Here is a 22,304-nt window from a genome sequence, read left to right on the forward strand (position 1 = left end):
CGTACCAAGTTAAGTCGCTGACTACAATTCTTGGGGCCTTGGACACATATCTAATGACTCTACACTTTTATCGTCTCATGGATAACAGACACCAAGTGGGTGTTGAGGCCATGAGCTTGGGAATGACAGCATTCCCAGCCCCCATCTCTCCCGGCCTCACTGTGACCTGTTCCTGCTCTACAGCGCTTGTCAGTAGAGAAATACAACGCAAGTACAAGCATGTCCAAGCATGTCCAAGCATGTCCACCTACCGCCCTTTCGTGGACCACCAGTGTCTTTGGGATGTAGATCGTCATCCTAGCCTGGCTCACGACCTTCTGCCCCCTCAGCACTCCAGCCCCCTTGCTCCATTCTCACTCCTGCCTCCTTGGTCACTGAGTTTACCTTTCATCCTAGTGACGTCCTTAAATGGCGGCTAACTTGAAGGCAGCTTCCACAGTCACTGATGGGTTCCCACTATGTTCAGTATTTACTGGATAAATCTATCCTAAATGTGACTAATCATGAATGTGGGGCTGAGAATATGACAGTTAAAATTACCCCATAATATCAAACTACAGTACCACTAAATATTCCTCTTTTAATGCAGTCACAGGTTGTGTTTTGCAGATCTGGGGCAGGGGTCGGGGGAGATAGGAGGAGACACTGACTTAGAATCTAACGAGTTCTGAAGCCGGTACTAGACTCCGCTTACTTCCCCTCCAGCATCACAAACATCAATCTTCAACCTTTGGCACCGTCAGCTCCAGTACACGATATGTTAGGCAAAGAGCTGGGAATGGTGCTGCATACCTTTAATCCCAAGACCAGAGGCTGGAGGATCACAAGTTATGTAGTTATGTAATAAAAAGTTATGTACAGTTAGGGTTAGCCTGGGCTACATAAGCAACCTCTACTCCAAAACCAAACCAAACCAAAAGCACCTTGATGAGGTCACAAAATGTGAAAAGGTTGCCAAGATGAAAGCATCAGAACTGTTGTCAATCCACCGGCTTGGGTCCCACTTTAAAGTGCCACACCACAGCACCCCAGGGCTCACCCAGGTGGAGCCACACACACGAGGAGGATAGTATTTATTTGGCATTCTGTGAGCAGTGCTCAGAGGTATGCCATACGAAACCATGTGTATCAATTACATGGCAGCCCATCCCCACCACAGGTTGGGGAACTGATTTCAGTGGTGTTTAGGTGAACTGCCTCTTGAATAGCATTTGCACTAGCAAGGTATCCCTCCAAAGAGCAGAACCCGAGAACCATGGAATGAAGGCCCTGAAATTTAATATAAAACATTTACACCAGATGGGGTGGCACATACCTTTCATCCCAGCACTTGAGAGACAGAGACAGAGGCAGGCAGATCTCTGTGAATTTGAGACCAGTTACATAACAAGTTTCAGGCCAACCAAGGCTATAGAGTGAAACCTTGCCTAAAAACAAACAAACACACACAGTTTAGAAAGAGCTTCCATACATTTCATTAATTTTCCCAGAACTCTACTCTCCCAAAGGTCACGAGTCGCACTGCTGGACTCGCCAGGAGACCAGGGACGTACATGATCAGTATGCTTCATGATAAGCACTCTGCACTCATCCTGACTGAAACTGCAGTGAGCTCCGTCTTTAATATTACTCTGCAGATGCTCAGTTTCTTTCAGACATGGGAAGCAGAAATGAATACAATTACTCTAATAGGCAACTTGAAGAAAAGTTGCCACTGACTTTAATCACTTCCCCAAATCATGCCAAAGATAACAGAAAATGGGTTAGCGGTACATAAACAAAATCACTCATTTTCAATAATGACAACACACAGTGAAATGAAAATTGTTTAATCACACAAAAACACAATAAAAAGGCATTAGAAGCATTACATAGTGCAAACACCCAGGTACAGGGCTATTAACTTAGTGGCGCTGTAAAAAGTTACACAAGGACACACGGAAACATTTCCCTCTGGCCTCGTTAGTAAGCTGCCGTTCTTCTCAGTTTATTACCCTCGTTTGCTCCTGCACTGGCAAGCACCAGACTGGGAATGCCATGAAACCTCCTCCTGCACACCAGCAGCAGGGCATCTTATGCCAGCTACTCAAGTGTATGCAGAACCAGTTCCTACACAGCAAGCCCACAGAAGAGCAAGCGCTCCATCAGCAGAGTGTGCTACGGAAACTTACATGTGCTTCTCAAAGCATCTGGAGATGACTCTTCCTAATCAAGAGCCTGGTGCCAAGGAAAGGACGAGCAGGTGAGCAGAGACTTACAGCAAACAATGCAGGTTCTACTAAGCAGGCAGCAAGGAGAAGTAAACACTTCCAGAACATAAAGAATTCTCAATATAAACCTCAGAGCACAGTTGACCAAGACTACAAGCTTCCTCCACCTTCAAGGCAGTCAGAGTTGTTAAGAGTTGCTCCTCCATAGTCTCCACAATAAACTGAGGTAGAAGGGTAGGTAGGTGTGTGTGCTGGCTTTACAGGTAAGAAAAACTGTAGCTTACAACTTCCAGAGTAGGCCCCAAGCTGCTGGCTAAGGCCAAAAGCACTGCATCTCCTCCTGTTTTCTTTTAAGGGGTGGTTCTTACTGAAAGGAAAGTGAAAACTATGGGCAGGAAGAGGGGGAAGACTGACCTCAAATTCCTTAGTGCTCAAACAAACCCCAACACCCCCACAAAGGAAGCCAGCTTGCCCTCACAGCTTCCCTCCTCTCTGAGAGAGCTCATGGTCCCACTCTGTAACCACAACACTGCTCAGGACAGGCTGAAGAAGGACCCTACTTAAGTATACTGCACTTCTAAACACCCAGAGTGACAGATGGCCTCTGGCATAAACAATGTTCAAACGCAATGGGGAGGGAGGGAGGGAAAACGAAGGGAAATGTCTACACACATCAAAGTACTTGCTGTTTAAAAATACAAAGCACCTTTGGGTAACAAATTAAATGCTCATATTGGCCCTCAAGAGTCACAACACAATGCTGATCTTCAGTAAAGCATCTGCCAAGCTCTAAAACCACTGAAGGAACTACTAGCCTTTTTAGCTTATCTCGGACTCCTCCAGTCTAAGAAACGGGATTCTACTGTGCTGTGCCTATGCAATGACATAAACTGGGAAAGCAACACCACAGATGTGAGATCACTTTCTGTGACATCGGTCATTCAGAAAACTACTGAGGATGGGCATGGTGGCAGAAAGGCAGATCTCTGTGAGTTTGGGGACAGCCTAGTCATAAAGCAAGTTCTAGGTCAACCAAATAGTGAGACTTTAGTCTCTGAAAACAAAACAAACACAAAAAAACAAAAAAAAGAAGGCTATCAAGGGAAGATCAGAAATAACCTACAGCAAGAGTTTAACAATGCTACATTCACCAATAATGGCATTACTTGGGATTGCACATTACATCGAAAGATTTCAAAATGTCTACGCGACAATCTCTCACAGGAGGGAGGGCTGGCAGCTCCTCTAAAGAAAGCATATGGTATCTGCTTGAAGCCATGAAGAACTGTCAACAGAAAGACCCAAGTGAGGTCTAGGAAATCACTCTAACCAACCACCTGTCTCGGAACTCTTACCAGCTTAGCCTTAAAAGGCTCAACAGATCCTCTCATAGGCTTAACTGCAACCACCTACTCATAAATCTAAGGGTCTGGTAACATAGTCTCACCATTCCCTATGGCAGTGCAAACGTCACCCATCTGTAAACATTGTACACTTTACTTTTGGCACAGAGGGCAGCTTCCCGGTTTATCTTTGAAGTGCAGGTTCTAAACAGCTAGTTCTTTATCTTACGACATTTTTAGCAAAGGTAGCATCAATCTAGACAGTGTGCACACACAAGGGGCATCAAAAAATAGTATTCTTAAGACTGAATCAACAATTTGGGCTAAAGGGAAAATAAGTCACAGTATCTAAAGCCATGGAGATTCATAGAATATCATGGAAACAGAACAAAACAAAACAGCCGAACAGCTGGTCCAAGTGTCTTCCTTTCCAGAGAGAACTAAACAGGTAACATGAAGGAACTGGGAATGTTCCCTAATTTCTTAATCAACTTTTCAAAGGCCCCAACATTACACTGAATTGACACACAAAGATTAAAATGATCCTGGCTTTCAGAATAAATTCTTTCAAACCATGCCAAGTATCACACACATCTAAATATACATAAATAATGAACACATCCACGGTCACAAATGCCTGGTGGTGCCATGTTCTATTATACAATCCTGTGGCAGGGAAGGGCCAGTCTGGCTGCTCTAATCTACCAGTTCCAGCCCTCGATCATGAATCTACTGTGTCCTAAGTAGGCCAGGGAGGCAGTAACCTGTGTGGAGCCTTGCTCTGACCCTCTCACCTGACACAGCAGTAAACTGAAGCACATCATCAATCATGAAGTCCCCTGTGAGGAACGCAGTAACAGTGAGGCCCTGGAGACTGTTCTAATAATCTATCATCTCTGCTCTGCACTTTTTGTCCAAAATAGCATAACAAAACCTAACTTAAATGACTTAAAATAAGAAATTTAGTCATCACATGCCTAGAATTCCAGCAATGGAGAGGCAAAAGCGGGAAGGTCACTGAAAAGAAGACCAGCCTGAGATATAGGGTAAGGCCCAGGCCAGTCATGGCAAAACAGCTAAATTCTACCCCTAAAGATTAAGAAAAGCCTTAGATGAAACTGATGTACTATATAACGCATCCTATTTTGAAAGTTATGCTTGGAATTAAACATCCTAATGACCCAATTCCACCCAGGAGGTCCATGTCTAGGAAATAACTAGAGTCCAGGGCTAGGTAGATCACAGCCTATTCTCAACTAGGGACTGAGACTGATAACAGCTATGATTACCTCGAAGCTACTTTTTCTCACTATCATGGAGATGCAGATAAACATGTCTGTTATCAGTTCCTCAAAGAAAATGCACATCAAGCCCAACTGGAGCTGCAGGATCTTCAATATGAGCAGAAGATGTGACCACTGAGAAAGGCAAAACTACCTAAGTTAACTAGTGAAATCATCAACTGGGGGAAGCACAAGATGTGGGTAGGAAAGAGCTCCTTGGGAAACTAGTGGTTTGAAGGAGAATGCTCCCCAGCGCTCATGTTGGAATATTTGGTCCCCAGTTGGAGGAACTATTTGGAAAGGACTAGGAGATAAGGCTTTGTTGGGGAGGTGTGTCACAAGGTGAAGGCTTTGAAGTTTCAGAAGAACATGCCCTTCCCGGAGTTTTCTTTTTGCATCCTACTTGCAGATCAAGATAAAAGTTCTCAACTGTTCTTCTATCATGAACTAAAACCCTCTTAAACTATAAACCCTATAAATGCTTTCCTGTATTCTCTGCCTTAGTCAGGTGCTTTGTCATAGCAATTGAAGAGTAGCCAAGACACAGAAGCTGGTACCAGGAAGCGGATCTTAGCTGTGAAAGACCTAACCATATGGTTTTTTTTTTTTTTGGAGGAATGTAGAAAACTCTGGGACTTTGAACTAAGAAAATAAAGGGTTCAAGGCTGTAAGCAGAGCTTAATGGGTCCAGTAGAAGCCTAGGAGACAGCCTTGCTGAGAGTATGATCTGTGGAGGGCTAGAGCAAGAGGCTTAGGGGTAAAACATTAGTAACTGGCTAAAGACTTACTCTTGTTTTCTTTTGGCAAAGAATGTAGCTGCCTTCTACCCTTGTCCCAAGAATCTGCCTAAGCCCGAAGTGAAAAGTAATGAGACTAATTTCTTTGATAGAGGAAATTGCAGGAAAGCTTAATTCTGGCTCTGCAGCATTTTTATACAGGACTACAATAAAAAATCTCCAAGAAAAGCCCACAGGGAAGTTAATGTGCTCAAAGAGATAGAGATTAAGGAGAAGCCAGATAAAGAGGGATGAACAGGATAAAGCTCCGCCCAGTTAGGATTCCAACTTATGAAAGGAAAAGGCCTAAGGAATTCTCTGCTTCTAAAGGCAACAACACATGAACACCACTGGGAGTGACTCAAGGTCAGGCTCCATGTGAGGCATGCAGAACTCAGCAATGTCATCTGGCTTAGAGTCATGAAGGATACATGGGAGGATACATGGCTGTGGAATCTTTCTCCATAGTTAAGGAGTCACTAATATCACACAATGGGTTGTGAGGCAGTTTCTGCATGAAGGCCCTGAGAGGGCAAGAAGCCCCAAGAGGCCACTGCATGAAGCTGTGAAAGTAAAGCCTGAGTTGCACTGGGACCTATGAATGCCAGAGGCGTCAGAACCGTGTGCTATCTGTCAGGGAGGGCTGCACACAAGAAATGGAATCAGGCAAAGTATGTTGCAGTCAACAAATCCAAAAGGGTAACTATAAACCCTTTGATATAGACATGGAGTTACGGGACTTGTAAATTGCCCTGCTGGGTTTCAGTCGAGCGTTGGTTCAGAATTTTCTCACTATTGCTGAAATATAACTTTTTGGAATAGTAATGTATATTCTGTGCCATTGTGTGTTAGAAATGTATAATTTGCTTTTTTGCTTTTTCAGGGGGTTACAATTATGAGACTCCTTTGAGTTCAGAAGAGACTGTGACTTTAAATTATGTCAAGAGTAAAAAAAGACTCTGAGGAATTTTGAGGTTGGGCTAAAATGCATTTTGCATTGTAATATGGCCAAGAGCCTATGGTGACTAGGGAGTGGAATGTGGCACTTTACATGAAAATATAAACCATAGGCTCATAAGTTTGAATACTTGGCCCCCAGTTGGTAGAAACTGTAGACCAAGTACGACACTGGGGGGCAGGCCCTGGGGTTTCCCAGGGTTCTTTCTCTGCCTCCGACTTGCAGATCAAGATGTGAGCTCTCAGTTGTTCCTGCCATCATGGATTCTTAACTGTCTCAAAAGCAAACCCAATTAATACTTCCTTTTCTATTTTGCACTGGTGCTTTGTCACGGCAATAGAGAGTAACTATGATAACTCATCTCCTGGGAATTGGGGTCTACTGGTAAAGCACGGGACGGACAGGAAACATGGGGGCAATGTAAGAACATAAGCTAACAGAGCTCCCCTCAGTACTGATTACAAGAGCCCCAGTGGTCCCGATCCAGCAGAGACATAATGACATAACGGGACTAGATATCACCCTTCCTAACAGCAGGAGCCAAAGGAAGGCCAAGATGGCTAGATTACCCTCAAGTTCAATAGTTCTAGGAACTTGTCTTTAAAATGACATATTCATATCCCTGGGGAAACATCAAGATGGCCTCTATGGGTTCAGTGGACACAGAACAGATACAAGGGGTTCAGTTCAAAGACCTTCAGGTCATTTGTCGGTATTCTACTAAATTGATGTGGTCTAAAATGACTAAGCAGAACTGAAGTGATCAATTTGTTTCCGTCCCTTTCACAGCTGCTACACTGCTCCCACACTTGCTCAAGTCCCATCATAGGCCACTGCCTTAGAATGGGAACAACTCCAGAGCACAAGATACAGAACACCTAGCCAGCTTCTGACAAATGCAAAGTGCTGGCTACAAAGTCTGCACCTTTTCTCTTTTAGGACTGATAACTAATAAGGCTGTGAGATGTACACCTGTGGTATTTGTTCTAAAACTAAGATTTCACATGGGCACAGTAAGCAGAGGTGTGTAGATGGCAGAGATAAGGGGATGAGGGGATGAAGAGTTTAATGTCATCCTTGGCTGCACAATGAGCGATTGCTCATCAGATCTGCTCTCTTCAGTGTTAGCCCTAGTATGTTTTTTAATAACTACCTTAGACTTTGATGCCTCAAGAACATTACATAACAGCAGGGTAAAGAATAAATCGACTAATGTATTATATTATTCTTGCAATAATTTTGGAAGTGAATAAAAGAATGCATTGTTATGTTTGTATTGGTATTATTGCCTCTCGGGTTTACAATTCAGAAGGAAAACAAAGTTATTTATGTATCTTCTCATCAATGAAACCCTCAAAACTGATCTAAAATTCCATATATGCTTATATAAATAAATATATATGATGGGTCACATTTATAAAAGATGCTCAATACTGATCCTTTTAAGACCGAGGTCTCATTATATGGCCCAGACTGGCATCAAAATTGGTAATCTTCTGCCCCTTCCTCTAAGAATACTGACTTTTGATAAATGACCTGGTACTCCTAGTATTTCTCTGCAACTGACTCAACTATGCTATAAAAACCTTAATAACCAACTGAATCTCTTTCTTACAAGCAGGACATGAAGCCCCAGACTTCTTCAGTCTCCTGGCACAGTGGAAACATGTAGTCAGATGGCTCGTCTTCCCATGAATAATGTTCCCATCCCGAGGCCTTTTTTCACATAAGCTACAGGGCTTCAAGACATTCTGGAAATCTTCCATACTTTCTGTTTCTGTCTTCTGCTCAGAGAAAATATCTGTTTGTTCTCTTGTGCTTGAGATGATCTCTTGGCTTTCAGAACCATGGGCCAAATCCAAAAATTCCACTGAGTTGCAAGGGTCAAACCTGGGCTTTTCCTCCTTTAAATATCCATCTTTAGGCCTAACCACAGGAGCGGAAATGGTTCTCCGACAATCGGGGACATCGATTCCTTCATTGTCCTTCTTTTCAGGTATGGCAGTGATATTAGATGTAGAGAGAGAATGAGTTAATTTAGAGCAATCCGAATACCAATCCTTCCTCAAGGCCCAGCAACGAAAACAGTACCTCTTGCTTGGAGAATTAAACTTCTTGCATTCCGTACACTGCCACTCATCCTACAAGAGGTTAGGTGAAGCCAGTGAATACTACGGTAAAGAAGATGCTGAGACAAATGTGTTCACCATCCCCCACAGTAACAACAAAATAATAATTTTAAAACAAGTCGGGCCAAATTCGCATTTCCTTAAGTGTTTGGCAAGACATCCCAAACCAGAGGTCCAACCTGAGACCTAAACAAATTTCACAGTCACGAGGAAGAAGATCTTTGTACGAACAGCCTATATGCTCTTAACCACTGCTCTTCCAGAGGTCCTGAGTTCAATTCCCAGCAAGCACATGGTAGCTCACAACCATCTGTAATGGGATCCCATGCCCTCTTCTGGTATGCAGGTGCACAAAGAACAATCATATACAATCAATCAATAAACAGACAAAACAGGTTAAAAAAGAGGACACTACAGCTTAGTGAAATTTAGATGCCTTGCTTAATTACAAGGTAGTTATCTGGAATTGCCTAGTTTTGACAGAATCAATGATTTAATAACACACAGACTGAGGGTTGGGGATTTAGCTCAGTGGTAGAGCGCTTGCCTAGCAAGCGCAAGGCCCTGGGTTTGGTCCCCAGCTCCGGAAAAAAAAAGAAAAAATAAATAAATAAATAACACACAGACTGCATTTCTTTCAGGATGTGGTAGTCTGAATGAATTTCCCCTACAAGTCTCTAGCATTTGAATACTCAATCCCCAGTTGGTGAACTATTGGGAACAATTAGGAGTTATGGCCTGTGTTAGTTTGAGTTTAGTTGAGAATGGCCCCCAAAGGTTCATAGATTTGAATGCTTCCTCACTAGGCAATGGCACTATTTGAAAGAATTAAGAGTAGCCTTGTTGGAGGAAGTGTGTCACTGTAGCTGGGCTTTGAGGTTTACAAAAGCCCAAGCCAGATCCAGTGGCCCTCCCTTCTTGCTGTCTGAGGACTGAGATCTAGAACTCTCAACTACTTCTCCAGGACCATGTCTGCCTGCGTGCCACCCTGCTCCCTGCCATAATAATGATAATGGACTAAACCTCTGAAACTATAAGCCAGCCCCAATTAAATATTTTCTTTGATAAGAGTTGTCTTGGTCATGGTGTCTCTTTAGAGTAATAGAACAGTGACTAACATACGGGCCTTACTGGAAGAGGTATAACTGGGAGACAGCCTGAGGTTTCAAAAACCCCCCTGCCTCCCCAGTGAGTTCTCTGCTGCTTGCAGTTTACTATGTGAGAAATCCAAGGTGCCCTCATTCTGCTATCACAGGCTCTAACCGTCGAGGACTGTAGGAGTAATTAAATGCTTTCCAAGTTGCCTTGGTCATGGTGTTTTATCAGAACAACAGAAAAATAGCAGATGCACAGGACAAAGACCAAGCACCGCAAGTCGTTACTCAACTGTCTAGAACGAGAGGCAAGAGACATACAACATATGTTAAACTCAACACCAGTTTAGGACCCTTCAATCTTGTATGAAATACTATATAAATGCTCAAAAGACCATCATAGTAATTTGGAACTCATAATTGAGAGTTTGCTAGTTTAATTGCCATTGCTTTTTTTATAGTACATAACAGGGCTTATTAAGTCTAATGGCATCTTTTTGATGACATAGCATCTATTTGCTTAATAGCTTTTCTGTGCCCAAGTACCAAAGAAGTCTGGGTAAGATAAGAACATTTATCTAGTTATTTGTATCATGGTCAAGAACATTTATCAGACCGATTATGGCCCACTTATCTTTGCAAAGAATTACCATAATAGTCAATAGTAGTAGGGATGGACAGGGGGTGAGAAACAACACCAGGAACAACCTAGAGATCTACCCCAATGTGAAATAACCTTTTTATTGAACTCTATCATCTGTTTCCATTGTGAGTAATCTACAGGGGAAACATGATTCAAAAAGGAAGAGGAAGAAGAAAAAATTCAAAGTATACACTTGGGTTTAGATTTGTCACTTGGTAACAAAATCTGTTACCTAAAAGCTGAATTATCAACTCTTCTTCAGTAACCCATTTATATCAACTTCATGGAAACGAAGCTGCTTCACCTGCAGTGGGGCTTTGTTGCTGCTGTTTGCTATTTCTACGGGGTCTCTGTGTAGCTCTGGCGTTCCGAGAACTTACTCTGTACAACAGGCAAAGAGATCCCACTGCTTCTGCTTTCTGTGTACAATTTTTAACAGATGCTGATTAACTGTTTTTGTACATTAAATTATAGATCTGTCCTTAGATAAGAAAGTTGTTCAAGCCAGGAAAGTAATGGAGGGCTACTCTGCACAACTCTGCATCAGTCCTGCTGGATAACCAAAGAATTTGTGTTGTCACCACACTATGGGTTTTTGCATGTGTTTGTGTGTACACTGTGGGTCCAAGGATCAAATTCAAGTGGTTAGGTTAAGGCTTGGCAGCAAGCATCTTTGTCGTAAGACACAAGTGTGCCATAGCACGCTCTTGGAGGCCAAGGGGGAACTTTAGGTATGGTTTGTCATCTCTACCCTGTTTAAGACAAGGTCCCTGTCATTTGCTACTGCATGTGCCAGGCTAGTTGGCCTTCAGGAATTCTTCTGCCTCCACCACCCTTATTGCTACAGGAGCACTGGGATTTCAGACATGCACTCTCAAGTCCGCTTTCCATGGGTTCTGGGGATTCAAAAGAAATTCCTCGTGCTTCATAGCAAGTGTTTCTCTAGTAAACTATTCCCCCCATGCCCTGTCCAGAGTTTTGTTAGCAGGAACAGAGATAGTGATCATCTTTTTCCAAAGTAGAAAAACATATTAGAACAAATTATTCTTTTATCTTCTCTAATTAAAGGCTTCTAAAGAAGATGAAATGTAAAGTTCCCAACATATCTTAGTAAGTAGGAAAAGCAGACAGAAACAGGAAGGAAAAAAAGACAGTCTAGGATGCACAGGAACTAGGATTCAGCTAAAAATTGGCCACAGTAAAACAGCTTTTACCTCAGAAGTGACTTCCACATCAGTATCATCACTTAAGGACTTGGAGTCCTCAAGGTCATCATCTTTTCCCCCTTCAACCATCTGTGAAGGAAAAGAGACCTCATCAGAAACGCTAACCTGCTTTACAGGAGATTATTTATCTGAGAGGAAAAATGATGAACAGCTTGAATATAAAACTCGCTCCATCCCACAATACTACCACTTAAAAAGGAGAGAGTACAAATGCGAGACCTTGATCCTATAGACTCATGGCTGACATTTTAGTAGCACAAATGACCAAAAAGCAGCCACAAGGTTACCAAGTACCTTCTATATTCAGAAATAGGTGTCCAAATTCATAGCTTCAAAGAAAATGAATGCCAGAAGTATAAAAGCAACAATTCCTATGCCGGGAATTTCATCTTGTGTGTAGTAGCCACAGGGAATGAAATGGGAGCACTTTAAAGCTTTACTTTTCACACTCAGAAAGAAAGCCATGTGACAATCTGGCTGCCTTACAAAAGCCTGCCCACACACCAAGAATCAAAGCCAGTGTGCTACTACACACCTTTAATCCCAGCAGCCAGGAGGCAGAAGCAGACAGATTTCTGTGAGTTCCAGGCCAATCTGGTCTAATAGCGAGATTCTGCTTCAAAAGAAGGAAAGGAAAAGGGTATGGGGAGAGGAGGGGAGGGGAGGGAAGAAAGAAAGAAATGTGGATGTTCTTGAACCCCATAGTGGTGCAGACCCATAATCTCAACATTCTGTAGGGAAAGACAAGAGACTGCCAATAGTGCGGGGTCTACTTACTGAGTCTGCATATTGGGTTCCAGATCAAATAGTGATACAGAGCATTCCTTTCTCAAGAAATAATTCATTAACTAGGCATGGTAGTGCAGGCCTGTACTTTGTGAAAGGCAGAGGGATCTTTGTGAGTTCTGGGCTACCCAGGACAACATGGACAAACTCTGATTTTCTCTCAAAAGTTCAAGTATTTAAGACCTATTCTTTTATATAAAAATATCCAAACTGCCATCTTCATTTCAGTCACTAATATTCCTGCTGATGTTTATGATTGGTTTAGGGAGTCTAACACATATTTATAGCAAACAACACAAATTCCAATGAAAACCTGTATGAATGAGATAGCCCAATTTAAGCCACCATTTGTTTTTTTGTTGCTACCTTTATATACAGCGGTATTTATTCAGTGGCTTTTTTTTAGTAATTTATTTTTATTTTATGTGTATTAGTGTTTTGCCTATATGTATGTCTGTGGTGTCGGATCCTATTGTTACTGACAGCTGTAAGCTGCCACGTAGGTATTGGAATTTGAACCTGGGACCTCTGAAAGAATAACTAGTGTTCTTAACCACTGAGCACCTCTCTGACCCCTCAGTGTCTTTCTTTAAAGATCTTTCTTCAGTTAGTGTACAATGACAATGGGTTGTCATTGTATGACACAAAGTGTCATTGTATGACACTTCCCCACCGTCAGTGGACACTGCTGAAGCCTGTCTCCGTGCTGAGCACTAGCTCTGCTGCCTAGTCTTCTGACACCCACGCTGCTACTTTAAGTGTATGCCTTCACTGTGATACCTTTTTAAGTTCTTTTCAAGATAAGGTTTCTCTGTGTAGCCCTGGCTATCTTGGAACTAGCTCTGTAGACCAGGATGTCCACAAACTCAGAGGTCCACCCTCCTGCCCCTGCCCTCCAGTGTAGGGATTAATGGTGTGTACCACCATAAACAGGTCTAATTTCTTTTACTTTAAATGATGTGTATGTATGTGGCTTTAATCCTGTGAACAATGTCCAAGGAGACCAAGAGAGAGCATGGGCATGAGAAACTGAATGCAAGCTCTTGGGGAGAACAATGGAAGCTCAAGCTCCTATCCTCATATAGGAGAAAAATCACACTGACTTTAAAACAGGTCTTAGAAATTAGCTTTTTCCAATTTTGTTATGAAGTGGTTACAAAGCTACCAAAGTTCTCTAAATTCGAGAAGTCTCTTCTCCTGTAACAGAAACTGTTAAGGCCATTTATAGTTTTGCCTTATAAGCAAAAGTTTCTAAAAGAACCATTCCATAGTGAGCCCACTGAAGTGGAGGGGCAGCAGGTCCCTAACATTGCAAGAACCTCTCCATGAATCTTGGCTCATTTCTGAGGCAGCCTTGTCTAACAATTTAAAATCTTAAAACTGAGGATGGTTCTAGAACACAGACAGACACCGGGTGAGAATGCTGGCACATACCTTCTTGTCTCTTGTTCTCCCTACTTCACTTGGTTGCTCACAGTTAGCAGCTTCAACTTTTACTCCAACACCTAATTGCTCTGACACGGTCTCATTTAAAAACCACAAATCGTCCGTAGTGTCTGAAACAATGGCAGTACCTATATCCTAACAGAGAAATAAAAGGAGCTTTGTAACTGGTGACTTATCAGACGCTGAGTCAACGTAAAGCCACCCAGAGAGCACCATCCAGAGAACACCATCCAGAGAGCACCACAGCTCTCCTCAGCAGGATGTCCTCACTCAGCAGGTCTCTACAGAATGGACAGCCGCAAGGGTACCTGACAATTCTTTAACAGTAAATGAGGTACAAAATACAAGAAATGGTATAAAAGGAGCTTAAAAGAACTTAACAATTGTTCTACTAAACAGAATGCACTCTACAGTCATCTCCATAAGTGAAAATCTAGAAAAGTCCTGTGCTTTCTGATATATCCTTCCTAATTTAATGCCAATGACTGCTTTCCAGAGAAACACTGATGCAATCCCATTCTTTGAACATGATACTTTTAAAATTTGTGTTTCTTTTTGAAAAATAGTTTCATTATGCAGCTCTAGTGAGCCTGGAATTCACTGGATTCAAACTCAATATCCTCCTACCCCAGACTCTAGGTACAGTTTACACACATATACCACCACACACAACTACTTTCTGAAGCTTTCAACAACATCCACCATATACAAACTTAACTTACTGCATTCACCTATACAGGTTTTTTAAAGATTTATTTTTATTCTGTGTGCACAGGTGTTTTGCTGCATACAGAGCCCACAAAGACCAGAAAAGGGCATCCTCTGGAACTGAGCATCACCAGCTGTGAGCCACCAAGTGGATGCTGAGAAGTAAGACTAGGTCCTCCGTAAGAAGAGTAAGCATTCTTAAGTCTCTAAACCACCCCATTATCCACATGATATTTTATAGAACTTTGTACTCTGCCATTTTATTTAGGAATTATTTACTGTACTCTACCCTCATGTACACCTACACATCAGAAGAGGGCATCAGATCCCATTACAAATCTACCATGTGGATGCTGGGAATTGAACTCAGGACCTCTGGAAGAACAGCCTATATGGTCTTAATCACTGAGCCATCTCTCCAACCCTGCTCTGCTACTGTTATGCTATTACCAAATACTGCTAGTACTGCTAGTACCAGTTACTACTGTTGTAGGTACAGTAAGTAATCAATGAAAAGGCTCTGGTCTTACATTTCATTGAGAGTAAACAAACAATAAACACAAATGTAAAAACTAAAGTAGCAAGAGCAATTGAGACTATCAATTAAGATAACTAATTAAGGTAAGCAAACAAATGATGAAAGGGATGTTTATGCACTGCTAGTCACACACACACACACACACACACACACACACACACCATTAATGGAGTGACTATGGACATCAGCATGAAGGTTTCACATAAAACTTTTCCATTCCAGTACATACTCAAAGGACTCTAGGTCCTACCACATACATATTTGCATATATATGTTTACTGCTGTACTTCTCCCAAAAGCAAAGAAATGGGCCTACCCTAGATGTTCATCAACAGATGAATGGATAAAGAAAGTATGGTACATAGAGACAACAGAATCTTATTCAGCCATAAGAAACAAATGACATTCTCAGGCATTGTGTTAAGTGAAATAAGCCAGGCTCAGAAAGATAGATACTGAATGGGGTGTGTGTGTGTGTGTGTGTGTGTGTGTGTGTGTGTGTGTGTGTGTGTGTGTGCGCGCGCGCATGTGGTGGTGGTGGTGTCTTGTAAAACCACCAAGGAGATAGAGATAGTCATTGAATACAGGTGACAGGAAAGCGAGTGGTGGAGGAGGGGCTACTAAGAGGGAAGAAAAGGGCAACAGCAGACGACATAGGAAGGGAGTAGAGATGAAGGACCACTAAGGATGATCCATAAACCCTCCAAATCAACTGAGTAAAGTCCATGTAACTCAGAGACAGAAACAGCAAATGCAAGCACAGGCCTTACACAAGTCTACAGCAGGTCTTCTGCGTATATATTACAGTTCTCTAGTTTAGTATTTTTATGGGATTCCTGAGTGTGTGAACAGAAGGGCCTCTAATTCTTGTGTTCTTGGGCTCTTTTCCTTCTGTTGATTTGCCCTGCCTAGCTTCAATGTGATGGTTTCTATCTTATATTTTATTTTACTAAAAAAATGTAAACGAGCCAGGTGGTGGCGGCACATGCCTTTGATCCTAGCACTTGGGGAGCAGAAGCAAGTGTATTTCATAAGTTCAAGGTCAGCCTGATCTACAAAATAAGTTCCAAGGCTATACCATGTCTTGAAAAACAAAAACAAAATAAACAAAATATATATAAATGAAATTACTAATTACTTCTGACACCCTCACATATACATGCAGGCAAAACACCAAGTCACATAAAATAAAAATAAATTTAAAAATGTTGATTCAAAGAGATCATCATCAAGACTCTGTCCATGGAGGAAGACAGCAAGAAATCAAGCGTCCCTCATGTCTGTGCATAGTGGCCTTGCTGTGGTGGAATGTGGATCAGTCAGTAAAATAAAGCAAGCCTTTGTCCACTAAAAAAAAAAAAAAAAAAAAAAAAAAAAAAAAAGTTGATTCACATTCTAAGTGTCCAGCTTGCTTTTTATTATTAAAAGCATTTTTGTTATTAATAAAAGCAAGTTTACTTCAAAGAAAAATGATATATGAAAATGACATAATGAAGCCCATTACTTTATATCCTGCTTTTTAATGCACTCCCAGTCCCATCCTTACAAATCCTTCTCCCCATTGCCCCCTGCACTTGGATACAACCCCACCCTGGGACATCTAGGTTTAGGACGACTAGGCATATCCTCTCCCACTGAGGCCCAACCAGGCAGTCCAGGTAAGGGGAAGATGACCTAATAGCAGGGAACAGAGACTGAGACAGCCCCACTCCACTCCACTTGTTAGGGGATATTTTTTTAACTTTATATGAGTACACCGCAGCTGTGTTCAGATACACAAAAGAAGGCATCAGATTCCATTACAGATGGCTGTGAGCCACCTTTTGTTTGCCAGGAATTGAACTCAGGACCTCTGGAAGAGCAGTCAGTGCTCTTAACCAGTGAGCCATCTCTCCAGCCTGGGAATTTATTTTTTTAATGGTTTGTTTTTATTTACATTGGTGTTCTGCCTGCATGTACATCTGTGTGAAGGAGTCAGATCCCCAGGAACTGGAACTACGGATGGTTGTGAGCTACCATGTGGGTACTGGGAAATGAACTCAGGACCTCTGGAAGAGCGGCCAGTGTTCTTAACTGCTGAGCCATCTCTCTAGCTCCCTTTATATACTAACTTTAAACATTTTTAAAAAGGCTTAAGAAAAAAAAAAGCCAAAAGAACAGGATAGTTGGAGAGGAGGAAATGTTGAAGGTGGGGTCATGCAGGGTTACCACTTAGGAGTGGACATCTAAAGGTAAGAAATGGATCCCTATGGGACATACAACACAGTCATCTTGGAATCAGTTATGAGGACTCCTCTAAAAAAGAAGTTACATTCACATTCTAAATCACAAAAAGGAAAGAAATAGATTTGAGGGGGATGTTTCACAAACCGGAAAACAAATTTAAGTAGCCTCAAGAAAGAAGGAGTTCTGAACAAGAGCATTAAAAAGCTGTGTGTCTGGAATACAGGCAGTGAACAGTGGAGACTGATACAGACTGATACAGACTGATGCAGACTGATACAGACTGATGCAGACTGATGCAGACTGATACAGAAGCTCTGCAGCTATTTCTTCATCCCGCTGAAGAACTATAAACATGGCAGTAACGCAAGGTAAGCATTTGAAAAATGTACTGTTGGGTGCTGGAGAGATGGCTCAGCGGTTAAGAGCACCCGACTGCTCTTCCAGAGGTCATGAGTTCAATTCCCAGCAACCATATGGTGGCTCACAACCATCTGTAAAGAGATCTGATGCCCTCTTCTGGTGTATCTGAAGACAGCTACAGTGTACTTATAAAATAAATAAATAAATAAATAAATAAATAAATAAATAAATAAATAAATAAATAAATAAATAAATAAATAAGAGTATCAGGTTTAGTTCCCGGATGGCAGCTCACAACTGTTTGTAACTCTGGCTCTAAGAGATCTTAGAGGGGTTGGGGATTTAGCTCAGTGGTAGAGCGCTTGCCTAGCAAGCACAAGGCCCTGAGTTTGGTCCCCAGCTCCGAGAAAAAAAAAAAAAAAAGAGAGAGAGATCTTAGAACCTCCTTCTGGCTTCTGGACACCTGCATAGGCAGTATACAGACATATATTCAGATGCTCATGCATACATTCATGCACTAAAAATATTTTTTAAAAAAATCAAAAATATTAAAATCAAGAAATATAGCTGTGGTGTGAAACTGCTCAACCACATACATGAAAAACACCAATGGTACCAGGTGGTGGTAGTGTGTATCTTTAATCCCAGCACCAGGGAGGTGAGACAGGTACATCTCTGAGCTCCATACCAGCCTGGTTTAAGTGTGTATGATGGAGAAGAAAGTCAGCATCTCCTGTAGTTTAGCTAGACTTATTAAGTAGAAAGAAAAGATAGGGAAGACTTAAGAAAAAGAGGTTTCATGTTCAAGGTCAAACTCTGTAACAGTGGGGGTTCAATGTGGAATTTAGAAGTCAGGACTACATTTGAGCATCATACACATACAGATCAAACAAAACAGTAAGAGCTTTAGCTAAGAATGCAACACAGTCAGAGTAAAAGAACAAAACACAAAGCAAAAACAGCTCCTCAGATGTCACTTTTACCTGATTTGTCTGTAAATCAGTTGAGCCATTACTTCTAGGTATATAGTTGTTTCTCAAATTCCCTAGAAACCACCAAGGCAGGCCAGCAACATCCCACTCCTCAAAATCAAGATCAAGCCTAGATGTCTCATCTTGAGATAAATGTTCTATCAAGTCTTCATCTACAGAAATCAAATGAAAATAACTATAGGTAATATAGAAGAACCAAGATTTTTCTCAGAATACTTAACAATCTTTGTAAAATAAGTAAAAAGAAACTCCTATTCTCAGTAAGAAGGAAACAGGAATCAAATACCTTAGTGGCATGTCTCAAACCTCCCATTTAGGTTTCATTAGCAAGCAGGAACACTCAGGACACAAAACTCTAAAAGCATCTGAATGTGCTGTTCTAAAAGGATTTCAAAATGGCCATTTTCTGAAATTTTTAACATCCCAACCCTGTAATAAATAATGGTGATGATTTAGAGCTAGGCACAGTAGTATACACCTGCCTTCAATCCCAGCACATAGCATGCTCTGGCTTTAGCCAGGGCTGCACAGTTGACTCCATCTCAAAAACAAACAAAAACAGTATCATTACAATGATGCAATCTAATGCACCTTTTGATACTGGCTTAGCCACTGGATTACAAATGGCAATTACATAGTAGCCCAACCCCTGAGGTCAAAGCAGAGAGGTACAGACCCTATTGGGAGTAAAAGGTTAAGAAAGTCTTACTGGTGGCACATTTTTGGGACAGTTATCAATAAAGCTTGCTTTGTTAGGTAACAACCACTATCAACAGAGAACTGTCCAAATAAACACATATATGTGTCTTTTCTGGATCAAGGGCTCCTTGAGAAATCAGTACCTGAAAGTCCCACAGATAACAAGGCCACCCGTATTTTAAGTAAAGGACCTGGACAGTTACTAAGCTCCTCTTGTCATAGGTCACCTTTTTCTTCCCATTCGCTAGTCTTAATGTAGTACTTTACCCTTTCCCTACTTTCTCCCTGTCGTCCACCTCTTCCCAATGCACTGGACCTAGTGAAGGCAGTCACAGAAGCATAAACATGCCCAGGCATATACAGTTCAAAGATTTCTACAACCAACTGGTCCCTGCCAGAACACAGCTTAACTAATTACATCCTGCTATCATCATAGACATATTTGTGGCCAGAAAAACTTCAATTACATTTTATCCATTCATTACTTTAATGATCAGAAACTAATTCCCAAGACAGAATCATTAAAGTTATACTCATGTATTCAAGCTCTACAATTTAGTATAAAAGGAATATGAATGATTATTTCCACAAGTAAAATGTTGTCCTGTCTACCTGTAGACCTTGCTGAAAAGTCTAGAACTATTCATTCCTAAATTTCTATCACAAATTACACATAGTGTCCAGCTTTTTCTGAGTAGAAAATAAGAATTTGCAGTTAAATGAAATCACACATTTAAAGGACTGAAATAACTTCAACGTAAACATAGATTAAAACCAATTTAAATGTTCAAATACAATGAGAAAACAATCCAGCATGATAAACTATTCAAATTTAATTTAAACATATAAAACAACTTTAGTAACATAACTTTCTCAGATATAATCAAAAGTCTAATCTACCTTTGACCCAATTATGAACCAGAAAGGAGTTACTAGAAAACGTTATACTATAAACTAAATACCTTTAGGGAATTTATCATTTTGTACATAAAACAAAACAAAACAAAATACACCATAATTTCCAAAGATTATGTTATAATATTTTAAGAGAAACTTCCAAAATATCAGTTAACTCACTCACCCTGACCATGTATCTAGCAGGATGAAAGGTTCTATCAGAGCACCAGAAGTTCTTAACTTGCTATGTAATGTCTGCTTCTCTGCTATTACATATATTGTGCTGCTATATATATATATTGCCATTTTTTCAAACTTTATCTTTAAAATATTAGCATCTACCTCAAAAGATAAAAGCGAAGTCAAAATATGAAGTCTACAGTAGGTGAAAGAAACTCAAAAGACTGAGAGCAAACTTGGACAACATCCTCTCAAGCTCGCTGGCTCATAAAGGTTCTGTACTACCCACAGCCCGGAAGCTGCCAAAGAATCCCTACTATCGAGATAAATGTCATTTCTAGAAGTGCAAATAAAGAAAGGAAGGACAGAGGGTTAGAGGGAGAAGTCTTCATCCAAACTCACCTGCTCTGGAATCTCTGCATTTACGTCGTGAGGTAGGCAGTGTGTGAGTATCATCTTCTTCAGTTCTTTTTCTGGGGTTGGAGCACTCTGTTGCACCGTGCTGAAAGGGAAGGGTGTCAGTTAGTACAGCTGAAGTGACTAAGACCAGGGGATGTAGCAGTTCCATTCTGGCTCACCAGTTAGTGTGCAACACAATGGGTTATGCACAAGAAAAGAGAGCTCTAAAGCTGACAAGAATCCTCAAGAAAGGCAACACACACCTCTCAACACCACCAGCAGAACTAGCAGGACCCCAAACTTGGGGAAGGGGAATAACTTGTGTACAAAGGACAAAATACACTCTTGAAAAACAGGTTGTCTGCACAGCCTACTTCTATTAGGTATATTCAGAAAGCAAGTGACACCCTCATCATATTTCAAGATGATCTTAAAAGTTTCCCTACATTTGAGGCAACTCATGACATAATGCCATGACATAAACTTAAACTTAACTGCAACCAGCCTGCTACAGTCTAATACAGCAATGCCTCAAACACTCAAATATATACCATCTTAAACACACACACACACACACACACACACACACACACACACACACACACACACACACACGCAAAGAAATAGAAAGAGAGAAAGAGAGAGAGCAACTGGAAGGAGTGAAAATCAGAAGTGCTACATCCCAAAGACACATTCAGAGACTGGAACTCTGTTAAGGGCAGAACAGAGAAGGTTCACTCTGTCCCTGGTCTGTGAACCCCCAAGGGCTTTTCTTATTAAATCCTTACCACATTCACGAAAAGGCCTTGGGAGCCCAAGATCCACAGGTACAGAGAAGGGGCCACTCTGTACAAGAAAAGAAGTCACCGTGTGGTGATTTTACCTTCAGTCGGTCTTGACTTGGAATATCCATAGTGTGATCCTGTGCGAGAGCGAGAGTCTGAGCAGCATCTGGATAGCAAGTAAAACAAAAGGAAAACCTTCCCTGGTAATAACCATTCTTTCCACAAAGACCTCAGCACACAGCCCTGAAGCAGGCTTGTTCTCTAGAGATGGACTTCTACCTGGAAAAGAGTCTCTTCCCAAATGGGGGAAAAAAAAAAACTTCTAAAACTCACAAACCCAACAAAGCCAGGTTAAAAGACAGCACCAGAGCAACCTGGAGGAAGCACAAGAGGCTGAGTTTGCTGTCCAGGGCAGGTGTTCAGACTTTTATTCAAAAATGTGGTGTTCATCTCTTTCTATTTCAGCAAACTGCCTACTTTATAAACAACAACAAACATTACCTGTCTATTAAAGTTTGTATTTTTAAGTGTTGTATTACAAAACCTGAAAACTAGGAATTTGCCAGACTTGTTTCAGAAAACAAACTTTCATCTTCAAACAAATCTGCATTCTTAAATGCCACGGT

The 22,304-nt window shown here is 41.3% G+C and overlaps 1 protein-coding gene across 30 annotated transcripts in view; it reads right to left on the reverse strand.

Moving 5' to 3' along the window:
* Window positions 1-1,813: 1,813 nt before the first annotated feature.
* The window catches only part of Mdm4 (MDM4 regulator of p53), a 41,430-nt gene continuing 20,939 nt past the window's right edge, over window positions 1,814-22,304 (reverse strand). For 2 of the 30 annotated variants that reach the window (XM_087580762.1, XM_087580761.1), the window contains exons 6-12: window positions 21,777-21,815; window positions 20,897-20,996; window positions 18,710-18,870; window positions 13,883-14,029; window positions 11,651-11,731; window positions 8,662-8,711; window positions 1,814-8,555 (exon numbers count right to left, since the gene is read on the reverse strand). In XM_087580762.1, the coding sequence (XP_087436888.1) occupies window positions 8,477-8,555; window positions 8,662-8,711; window positions 11,651-11,731; window positions 13,883-14,029; window positions 18,710-18,870; window positions 20,897-20,996; window positions 21,777-21,806 (648 nt within the window). In that variant the 5' untranslated portion in view covers window positions 21,807-21,815 and the 3' untranslated portion in view covers window positions 1,814-8,476. 30 annotated transcript variants of the gene reach the window in all.

The sequence above is a fragment of the Rattus norvegicus genome, chromosome 13 (assembly GCF_021556685.1).
Source record: "Rattus norvegicus strain SHRSP/BbbUtx chromosome 13, alternate assembly SHRSP_T2T, whole genome shotgun sequence".
In the NCBI taxonomy this organism is placed as follows: Eukaryota; Metazoa; Chordata; class Mammalia; order Rodentia; family Muridae; genus Rattus; species Rattus norvegicus.